We start from the raw sequence: 12,172 nt of genomic DNA, 5'->3' as shown, positions 1-12,172 counted from the left end.
CTTTTTTTTTAAAACAAAAGTATATGATTGTCAATGCTTTATGGAACGTTGAATAAGACACTCTTCGCTTGTCCTTGTATACTCTCTTCTTCCAAGTGTTATTGTAAATCACGAGACACTTGTACAGGTACAATATAGTCCGTGATAGGATATTTGTTTTATAGGTTGGCGCATTAAGTAAAAAAACAAAAGCTTCCTTTCTGTAGATATTCGCATATAATCTATTAAACTTATAATTTTATTTTAACATTTAACAAACAAACATCTTATTTTCAGCACAATTTTAGTGGCGAATGAATAAGGCCCTGTATGTGCCTCATTATTGAAAAGTGTAAACGTGCTTATAACAAGTGTTGTTTAGATATCATAAGACTTAAGGTTCTTTTTGGTGCAGTGTCTTGACTCGTTTATTAACTGGCATTACCACCGGATAGTCATAATGTTACCATCGTGTAATATGCTGTTATGTTTGTTGGTCTGGGTGACAGCATATGGAAATACGCTAACAATTAGTTCTACGGCAAATAGTACTGACTTAGATTCTGGGATATCTTCAGGTAAGACGGACATACTAGTAATAATAAACAATAGAAAGTTTACTTCAAAATTGATAAATTCAAGTTGTATGCGTAAAAGTTTCAAAAAATCTTCTATGCAAAAGTCGATTCAAGCATGAATGTATATTTTAATGTGTTTCTCTGAATTTTGGTTGGTAACCCAGATTTGTTTTGTTTGTTTTGGTTTTTTTTTAACAATCGATATATGACTTTTGAACAGCGGTATACTTCTATTGTCCTTATGTAACGGCAAAAGTGTATGTTAACCAATTGAGATGTATAAAGTATGAATTCCTTACGGCACGGCTAGAATTCGGAAGCAGCAACACACTTGTTAAAAGGCTTTAATTGTTTGCAGCTAGTGTTTTAGTCAAAAAATAATTTGTCATCATCGGGAAATCCCGCATTTTGTTCAAGGTATTTTGCGATGAAATTTCATTTGAATAATGACATGATGCAGAACGTTTTCGTTCACGTTATCTTTAACACCTTTTTTTATTTGTTTACCAAGGACTTGATATCAATTCTTCGTGCAAGACTACACATCAATGTCGAGGAAAGCTAGTTTGTAACAATGGAAAATGCCAGTGTTGCGAAAACCACATCTGGAATGGCACCAACTGCATTGGAGGTAATGAGATAACGTTTATATAGAAGAATCACTGACCTGTTTTTATCTGTTTTGTGTGAATTTATAAAAAAAAATTTTCAATCAAAATATATAAATTGTCATACAAACAACAAATAATGATCTTCGTTGTTAGTTTCACTGATTAACTTCTTTGCTAAGTTCTAACCCGTTTAGTCCAGTCAATTTATCACGACACCCACCTTGAAGTAATTGCAGCAAAAGATTTTTAAGTTTTACTTTTTAGCGTTATACACCAAATATACACAGACAAAAGTCTAACAAAATTCAACTTTAGGAAAATGAAAAATAAAAAGATTTTAAGATTACTATATGACTATGGAGATTTGTATTGAAATTGGAGAAAAAAGGCAGAAATATCAATAAAACTTGATGCTAAATTTTAACTCTACCGCTTCTACTCAACAGAAAGTATGGATTTTTGATATTTTAGGTATACAGATGTTTTCATATCTTTTTTCAAACTACAACCTAGAATTCATAATTCATTAGTTGACCATTTAATAGATTTTTCAACATGTAAAAGTAAAGAATCGCAAATTTGATAAAAGTTATTAAACATCTATTCTTCGTTTTGTGGTTTAAAGTATATTGAAACAATTTAGATGCTTAACAAATATACTTTACCGATAAAAACAAGTTCAAATTTTTACATTATTTTTTTAAAAGGGTCACAAAGCCATACATTTTCAATTTCTTTAATGAAAAATATGCAAAACAAAATAACCATAACACTTCGGTTTTGCAGCAGATTATATATTATAGTCAAGTACGCATTTATAACTCATCAAAATATCATACTTTCATGAATTTTACGAAAATCAACCAAAAACTGACAAAAAGACTCATTTTGCGGAGTTATCTCCCTTTCCAATGTTAATTTCCATAAGAAATTAAAAATGCTGATTTTGAGTTTTCCTCAAGTTAGATTTTATTGGACTTTTTTGTGTATGTTTTGGCCTAAATGCTTTAGATTAGAACTAACACATTTTATGTTGCAATTAGTTTGAGGTTCAAACTAAGTTTGACCGGACTATTTACTTAGATGTATAGCAAATAAGATCTTTAAAAATCCTACAGTACTTATGATATTTCCACATCACTTTTAAACAACTAATTGGGAATTGTTTCTGAAAATTTACAAAAGGATAAACGTTTACATAGATTTGACGGGGAGATTTAACAAACATTATAATAATTTAAAAACCAATACAAAACAACTACATTTTGGGATCTAATCATATTGCTTACATCACATGAAATATATGTTCATTCTTTTGGTTTTTTTTTCTAGAGAAAACTTTTAAATCTCTATGTGAGCATAATACAGAATGCGATACAACCTTGTTTTGTATATATGGTACCTGTCAATGTGCACAGATGCACTACTGGAATGGACATACATGTGTATCTAGTAAGTTTGTACTATAGTTACATACCAAAATCATGATTCCTGGCAAAAATATAAAACGAGTTGTAGTTAAATTGGAATTTTCTTACCGCAGTGTACTGATTTCTACAGTTTAGTAGTATATGATGCTGTTACATAAAGCATGCCAGTATATCCATAGGCACAACGAAAATCGAATATAAATATGGTCAATGGAATTACACTATTATATGATAAGAACAGGAAGAAAGATGTATATATTTACCCGAAGAAAATAAAGGTTTAAATGTTGTATTTTCAACAGAAAGCAGAAGTAAAATATATCCCAGGTTATTTCTTTTTTATATTAATGTAAAAGGAATTGTTGCGTCTAAAGCGATTAACTGATATAACTTTGTATCATGCACTTTTCAAAGCAAAAATTTAAAAAGCCTGAAATTTATGAATGATTGATCAATTATGGAGCTATATGACCATATCAAGAGACCTAAACCAACAAACAAATCCACCACAAACAAAATGAGACAATATAATGTTAGCATGGCTATGTTCACAAACGGTCCGTCATTGTCTTATGGCGCTATGATATTTTTTTGTATTATTGTCCTTCATGTTTACTTCTGTACTTTGTCTATAAAGTATATAAGCAATTTTGTTTTCACGAATCAAAGGGCAAAATCAAAAGCTCAAACACATCAAACGAATTGATAACAACTGTCATATGGTAAAGGCATTTTCTTATATGTTTGAACTTTTGATTTAGCCTTTCGATTTGGGATTTCTGTTTGGAATTTTACTTTTTATGGTACAACAGTAAAATCAAAATTAAAAATACATTGTTTGCATTATTTACAAAAAGTACTTACCATACTACGTAGTATTACCATAACAATTCTAGCCATGCATTTTATTTTACAGAAAAGAAATCTAATGAAACGTGTACAAATTCAAACGAATGTGGAGGAAAACTTTTGTGCGAGGATGGCATTTGTCGATGTCCCATTGATTTTTTTTGGAGTGGTAGCATATGTATTATTAGTGAGTTTTTATCATTTTTGCCAGGCAATATACTTGTACAGAAATTTCCTCTAAATTACTCTTTTAAAGACATAAATGCAATCACCCAGTAAATGTATTTCATTTGGATTCACCGAAGGCAAAATAATGATATTTGATTGTCGTTAGTAAAACTGACGGAACACAAATTGTATTGTTTATATTATGCTATTTAATTCATATAATGAACATTTAAATGGCTCAGAACATATGATTATCAATAGACCAATGTCTTAAAACGATCTTCTGAGAAAGGAGTACAACATGTATGCAATGTGTGTTATTTATATACTACACCATAGAATGATATATTTTGTTTTTCTCCCAAGTGAACTTTTCTAATCTTATTGTTTTACAAATCGATTGAAAACAGTTCTCTTATATTTGAATAGTTATCAAAGGTACCAGGAATATAATTTAATACGCCAGACGTTAGTTTCGTCTACATAAGACTCATCAGTGACGCTCACATCAAAATATCTATAAAGCCAAACAAGTAAAAAGTTGAAGAGCATTGAGGATCCAAAATTCCAAAAAAATGTGCCAAATACGGATAAGGTAGTCTATGCCTGGGGTAAGAAAATCCTTAGTTTTTCGAAAAATTCAAAGTTTTTTAAACAGGAAATTTATAAAATTGACCACACTATTGATATTCATGTCAACACCGAAGTGTTGACTACTGGGCTGGTGATGCCTTCGGGGACGAAACGTCCACCAGCAGTGACATCGACCCAGTGGTGTAGATAGTACCAGGATTATAATTTGTCGTAATATACTGTACGCCTAGAAATATTCTCATAAGTTTTTTTTCTGCTGATGTTAGACGAAATGTACGTGAAATTATTTTGACAAACATAGTCGTTATTATGTTGTACTGTTATACCACTGTCCCAGGTTAGGGGGAGGGTTAGGATCCCGCTAACATGTTTTACCCCGCCACATTATTTATGTATGTGCCTGATCCAAGTCAGGAGCCTGTAATTCAGTGGTTGTCGTTTGTTTATGTGTTACATATTTGTTTTTCGTTCATTTTTTTTATATATAAATAAGGCCGTTAGTTTTCTCGTTTGAATTGAATTGTTTTACATTGTCTTATCGGGGTCTTTTATAGCATACTATGCGGTATGAGCTTTGCTCATTGTTGAAGACCGTACGGTGACCTATAGTTGTTAGTGTTTGTGTCATTTTGGTCTCTTGTGGACAGTTGTCTCATTGGCAATCTTACCACATCTTCTTTTTTTTATAGTATTCTTTCTTAACACCACAACGTATCAGTTGTGTCTCCTATTTTTCATTAGCTTTTTAAAATTGAATTATCGTTATATGCAGTAAATAATTCTATGATTCACATACTAGGAGTAAAATAAGTATTCATACATGTATGTTAAGAAATACCCGTCTTTCGTCATCAAATGCATTTAAATTATAGTATATGTTCAATACTATAGTATTAATGAATGGGTGTTTTTATGATGACCCTGTTATATGTCCAAGGTCTGTTATAATGGTCGAGGAAGTCTTTAATGGCCCGAGTTGGTTAATCATGCTAATAAAGCGTAAGTAATCTTATTATCAAATAACGTTCTTTGTAGTTTTACAATACAGCAAATTTTGTATTGCAGAAAAATACGATGGAGACTTTTGTAGTTCTTCAGTCGAATGCGCAGATAATATGGAGTGTCGGGATTCTATATGTCAGTGTCCAGCATCAGAGTACTGGGACAACTCAAAATGTACCTCAAGTAAGATAGTCATTACAATTTGTTTGCATTGCATTGTTTACTTGATTAAATCTTTTGTGGAAGCCCACAAAATAAACGTCATTGAGAAATCATAACAAAATACGTTTATTAAAATCCATTATTATAACGAACAAAAAATGAAATTTGAAAATTAATTTTTTTTTAATGAAAACATTATAAAACTATTAATGAAAAACAAATATTCATCAACATTGTGTCAAGTCATATCTGCATCGATGTACGAACAGTATTTTCAGTTATTGTTAATACTTGACATTTTTTAAATCGTGTATTTGCTTATTGTTTTACAATCAAAGATTAACTATTGGTAAAGAACAACTAATTCAGGCCCGGTCGGAAAGAACATACAAGAATAGTACATATTTTAAACAAAATAGTTCCTACGCATAGCTGTATCTTTGTCAATAGTGGGAATATTTGTGTAGTTTTAGTATCAAATGAAAGCTTGGGGACTTGGTATTACTGTAAAACCCTTGTTGAAAGTATTACTTGAATAATAAAGAAGTATATGAATTTTAATAAGAGGGCACATTTGGTCTGTTGTTGAGATCCGAAGTTCCTGTTTTTGTACCATCAAACTTCCCGGAACCAGTACGCTCTAATATGCAATTAAATGTATGTTGATTTTTTCAGCAAAATGACAGGAAGAGGTACAGTTTTTACATTAACTAACTGTCCCTTTATCTGAACTTAGGACAAAGTAGCCACAAATGCTTGAAATTGCAGAGTTTAACATAGGAAGCAACGGAGCTATTAATTAAAGGTTTTATACCTATTCTAAATACTTTGATATTCCGTTGCTCCTTGATATTTAACTTTTGAATATCATGAACCTATATCAAGATATATACTACCCTTGTGGAAAACTTTTTCAGAAAAATCTGTAAAAGATGCCTGTATGAAAGAAGGAGAGTGTGGTACATCTTTATACTGTGCTAGGAATGTATGTCAGTGTGCCTCATCCGATTACTGGACAGGATCAACGTGTTCAATAAGTAAGAACATTTTTTTCGCTACATTGGAAATCGTACTTTGGAATTCTTTCTTAATTCAAAACGACACAAAGCTTAAATAAACCCCAAGCAATTACGATTTATTTCCTCTTGTCTTTAATACCATCAGGAAAACAAAAACGGAGATTACAGTGCGTAAACCCCCCAAAAAATCTTGATTGCTCTATAAAAATGTGCCAAAACGAAAGCAATCAATGTAAATTAAATTGACATCTTTTAATTTGACTTATCCTAAAACAAAACAGAGAACATATAATAATGTGAATAATTAAATGCAAAAACAAGAGACAGACAAATATAACTAGACAAAATGTTTTTTTTTTTTATTATAAAAACCATATTCAACTTGATAATGTGCGTTACTTGTATTGACAATAATTAAGCATATGCTATTTTTGTACTTATATTTCAGAAAAAGATGAGAATGCTCTCTGTAATTCATCACTTGAATGTAAAGTTACACTGCAGTGCAGAAGAAATCTCTGTACGTGCTGTGAACAGGATTTCTGGAATGGACAGTTCTGTGAGAAAAGTAAGGTTTGAATTAGTTAGAATAAATTATCTAAGATACTATTTAGAGTCTACTATTTTACTGCATGTAGCAAGATTGTAAAACATGTAAGTTTAATAAACTAGCAAACAAATAATCAATTAAACAAACATAGACCTTGAATTGTTAAAAATATAAAGATTGCAAATCTAATTTGAAACCAAAAAACTTTTCATGTAAGCATTTTGAGAAGCACATTACGCTGACCAGATGCTGAGATCATGCTTTCCATGAGTTTGAATAGTGACAAGTTCTAAGAAGTAGATCAACGGTTATTACGATAGAACGGCAGGATTTCATCGGTTTGTACTTTGAGTTGATTTCAGTCATCATTTATTGAAATAAACATTACTCACTCGTTAATGCATAAATGTACGTGGTATATAATATGTTTAAAGTGTCTATTTTTATAACCTTGGTCTGTATTTCATCTTATAATAAAAATATTATTTATTAAACCGCAGAAATTTGCGCCATTGATAAGTGTTTGAATGGAGGAAGATGTGAAATTGCTTCAAACAGAAACACATGTGTATGTGCTAATGGCTATCTCGGCGATAAATGTCAATATGCAGGTATCTATATATTTATATATCATTAACCTTTCCAAAGTAAAATATGATTAAAACACAAAGCTTATCCAGTAATTTAGCTAGCATGTCCTAAACATAAATTGCACAAATGAAAGTCGACTATTTGCTTAAGAGAGGGGATAATGATGAAAATCAACCAAACACAGATCTGTTTGATTGACCCCGTCAGAAAACCTATAAAAATAGTATTATTTGCGTTGCAAAACTTCCAAATTGCAGCTATGCATTTCAGTTATTTTTCAAACAAAGACCCTTTAACCCTTAATGTGTACCTGCACATACAAATATATATGAACATATAAGTTGCATTACTTTCCCATATCTTATTCTTTGTGGTTTTAAATAATACGAAGTATACAAGCAAATACGTATACTTTGTACTTAACTCAATAGGTTAGGTTTGATCAGATTGATTACTTTGTATTGAAATTTGCTTTGTTTAAAAATAAATAAACAATGTATTTGTTCTTCAATTCACAGTTGTATCTATCTTTCTTGCCCAGAGTTCCACCAAAACCGGTGATAGAGGCCGTTGTAAACATGCAGTTATGTCACAACTTGTAATGCTTCCTAGAAGTTGCAAAAAAAGCGCTCTTCCTCTGTTGCTTGTGTTTTTTTGATCTGCCCATACTGATTTTTGTATAATGGATGTATATCCCATATCGTGTTTTTTCTATTATATCAAAAAAATATCCTGTGCACTATGTCTCATATCTAAATAGCAATAAATTACCCAATTTATAATGTATTTATTTTTTTATTTCAAATGAATTGCAGATGGAAAAGAGAAAGACTTTGTTGTTATTTTTCACCAAACATCGAGCACACCATCACCACGAATATTACCAACAGCGAACAGAAGGGGGGAATTATCTATTTTCTATTTCGCAAATAACAAAAATATTTCAGTAAATTTGAATGCAGTCGATAATCAATTTATCCTCGATTCTAATATATTGATGACAAACGGTTTACACCAGGCTGGAGTAGAAATATATTCTAATGTTCCGATCACCCTGTTTGGATTCCTTTTTGTACGTATTGCATCCGAGGGATTCTATGTTCTTCCAACTCGATATTTGTCAACATATTATATTGTTCCTTCGTTCACTCCATATAGAAGCAGCTTTTTGAGCTTATTTTCTTTATCCCCTTTGTATTCAAATACAGTAATAGAAATAAACTTTAAAATGAAAGATGGATTTGTTTCATACGAAAATATACAGTATTCTGATAACCAAACATTAACATTGGTACTTAATAAGTATACAACATTTCAGATTTCGCACAATAAAGACTTAACCGGGACGAAAATCATTGCGTCTAAACCAATTGTTGTCGTCAGTGGAAATAAACACAACAATGTTAATGGCAAATCAAGTTGGCAGCCATTCATTGAAATGGTATTACCTACAAATCAACTTGATAATCTATATGTAATTCCACATTTGAATTATCGATTGGAAAATACAGTTCGCGTTATTGCGGTAAATGATACAAATATAGTCATGAAGAATGGTAACAATCGCACTAGACACGTGCTAAAATCTAGAGACTTTCTGAATTATTTCCATACAACTATTTCCTATCTTTCGTCTGAAAGCAATGTGCTGGTACATATTTACCCGCATGAACTATCAGATAATCATGGAGACGCCTTTATGATGACGATTCCTGGTATTAACCAGTACCTGTATGATTATGATTTCATGGTTCCAACAGATTTTGAAAGTTTCATCAGCATTACGGTGCCTACAGATGCAGTCGATGGTTTTGTAGTTGACGGTAATTTCGTTAATTTGAAAAATATTTTCAGTATTTCTGAAGAGGAGCATCGCTTTAGTAGTTTCAGCATCCCAATATCTAGTGGGCCACATCACATCACACACAGAGAAAAGACACGATTTGGATTGTGGATTTACGGAAATTGGACAAACAACGATGCGTATGGATATTCAGCTGGAATGGCTTTTAAAACATAACAACAGCCGATATTTACTTAAATTTTGCTTTCAGCCTTTGGTTTTTCATTGATTTTAATCTACAACAGAAGGCAGTTATAATGTCGTTATAGTAACAAAAAGACAATTCAATTAACAACTGTATTTGAGTTAACTGTTATCCCGTGTTATATTCAAATAACTACTGTGTTCACAACAGTATATTATAATTATCCGTTTTTCTTTTGTTCTAACGTGTGAATGCGTTAAAGCATATTCATTTTAATTTGATCTTTAGTACAATTTGGATGTTACGAAAGGGGAATGATTGTGAGGGGTGGTATAAATACGATTTTATACAGTTCCACTTACGATGTATAAGTGTATAAAATAAACTACACATGTAATAAAAAAATAAATTGTCATGTTGTGGCATCATTTATAAAATTTAAGCCTTTCAGAAATCAGTTATACATATAGGCATGATAGTTATAGCGTACTGCAGTCGAAATACTTTCCAGTCTAGTAGCAATAAACTGTATGATTCTATTTAAAAAATCCGATCGAATTTTACCTTTTAGACGAACTGAGTTAAATGATAATGTTGTGACTTTTTAAGTTGAATTTTACCTCATTCCCTTAAGATAAATACTTGAATATAAATTTTAACATCCTCTATCAAACCCTTTGTATTTTGACATTTGAAATTTCTACATTCTAGCTTGAAAGCTTGACTTTCAATATCATGACATTTTACCTCGAAAAACCGATTTTAATTTGACTTCACCTTTAAGTTTTTACGTTTTAATAGAAGTAATTGTTGACATTTGGAGACTGTCTTTGCTCACCGTAATCATTACCTGAAAGAGAACAAATTTAAACAGTTTATGGAACAAGTTCGCAATCTTGATATTAAGAATTTCTCACCCTTCAAAAAATGCAATAGTAGTATATCATTGTTCGAAAGTCATACATCGATTGAGAGAAAACAAACCTAGATAACAAGCTAAAACTGAGGGAAACACATCAAGTATATATAGGAGTAAAATAACGAGACAACAGTAACACTGCAGTGCAACAAAAGACCAACCAAAATTGCAACACACAAAAACGAACTACAAGATGACAACTGCCATTTTCCTGACTTGGTACATGGCATTTTAAGAACACAATTGTGGGTTGAACCTGGTTTTGTGGCTAGCCAAATCTCGCACTTTAATGGTTTTGTTAAATATAACATAAAAATGTCAATATTACATGACAGGGCAACAGTACAAATATATTCAAGAACAGAGAAATACACAAAAAAACAATAGAACATTTCGACATGCTAATAGTTATCAAAGGTACCAGCTTATAATTTAATACGTCAGACCGTTCTGACGCGTGTTTACATAAGACTAACCAGTGACGCTCAGGTCGTCATGTGATTATTGTTATTTACAAATAAACTATTTGTATATTAAACAAGAAAAGAAGCACACTTATTCTTTAATTCCGTTGAAAAAACAAAAAAAAACTTTTAACGAAATCAGATCGATACAAATCAGAATAAACGTATATCAAGAAAGTAAAATAACAACAATAAACACAGACCGGACGTAGAAGGATATTTATTTATTCCTACCAAAAACAAAAAAGACACTCAATACTGAGAGTTCTCGCAGTTACTGACAGTTAGTTCCTTGCTAATACCAATTAATTAAAACATCATGCAGACTTACATTACAATCAGTGGACAACTAACATTCAATTGAATTAATGTTATGACTTCATTAACATTAACATATGATCTTGTGCAACTCAAAATATAATTATTTGCTTATTGTAGCCTGATTATTAAATGGTAAAAAAAAATTGTATGGATTCATCGTACGTCATTTAATGACATTTTACCCTTTTCGTATTGCTGCACAAACAACATGAAAATGCAAAAGGGTTATGGTCCAAAAGAAATCGTTAAAACTTGAGAATAACTATATATACAACAATCAGATATATTAAAGTTATTCCTCAAGGCTCTTCAACTTTGTACATGTTTGGTTTTATAAATATTTTGATATAAGCGTCACTGATGAGTCTTATGTTGACGAAACGCGCGTCTGGCGTACTAAATCATAATCCTAGTACCTTTGATAACTATTTTTTCAAGTTTGTTTTTTACTTAAAAAGTTTGCAAATATTTCGAAGTTCCATACTGTAACTTAAGCAAAACACGTATACTAGATTCATCAATTCCAAAATTATGCTCTTAAAATAAACCCTTTCGGCCCATGGTAACCGATGTGAACAATCCACATATCACAATAAAGCAAACATTTACCTTTTCTAATAAATAGTTATAATTCTTTAGTTGAAATCAAACATGAATCTGCTTGTCAATACTCAACATCTTAGAATAATGCAAATCAAAGATACATGTCAAGGTTTAATTTTTATATCTGGCTAAATGTAAAACCATTAAAGGTCAAGGTGCGTTGCATTGGCTCACATTGGCTCACACTGAGAAACCAGCTATATAGCGTAAAACCATGTAAACGGGAAAACTAACGGTCTTATCTATATAATGTAGAAACGAGAAACGAGAAACACTTATGAACCACATCAACAAAAAATTGAAAACAACACGTTAAATAATTTCTTGCGTCCGAAGCGTTTTTC

General features: G+C 31.3%; 1 protein-coding gene across 1 annotated transcript; it reads left to right on the top strand.

Annotated features, from left to right (window-relative positions):
* Positions 1–397: 397 nt before the first annotated feature.
* LOC143079836 (uncharacterized) lies at positions 398–9,913 on the top strand. Its single transcript, XM_076255466.1, has 9 exons — positions 398–557; positions 1,069–1,188; positions 2,501–2,620; positions 3,515–3,634; positions 5,275–5,394; positions 6,291–6,410; positions 6,841–6,960; positions 7,443–7,553; positions 8,852–9,913. The coding sequence occupies exons 1-9, from the start codon at positions 440–442 to the stop codon at positions 8,863–8,865; spliced, it is 963 nt and encodes a 320-aa protein (XP_076111581.1). The 5' UTR covers positions 398–439; the 3' UTR covers positions 8,866–9,913.
* Positions 9,914–12,172: the final 2,259 nt, after the last annotated feature.

This window comes from Mytilus galloprovincialis, chromosome 6 (genome assembly GCF_965363235.1).
Source record: "Mytilus galloprovincialis chromosome 6, xbMytGall1.hap1.1, whole genome shotgun sequence".
NCBI classification, from domain to species: Eukaryota; Metazoa; Mollusca; class Bivalvia; order Mytilida; family Mytilidae; genus Mytilus; species Mytilus galloprovincialis.
The sequence above is the reverse complement of the archived record's forward strand: the minus strand, read 5'-3'. Positions and strand labels throughout refer to the sequence as shown.

Coding starts and splice junctions, on each gene's coding strand:
- LOC143079836 (XM_076255466.1), top strand. CDS start 440: ATGTTACCATCGTGTAATATGCTGTTATGTTTGTTGGTCTGGGTGACA. Junction 5,395..6,290: donor CAACTCAAAATGTACCTCAA/GTAAGATAGTCA, acceptor AAACTTTTTCAG/AAAAATCTGTAAAAGATGCC. Junction 6,411..6,840: donor AGGATCAACGTGTTCAATAA/GTAAGAACATTT, acceptor CTTATATTTCAG/AAAAAGATGAGAATGCTCTC.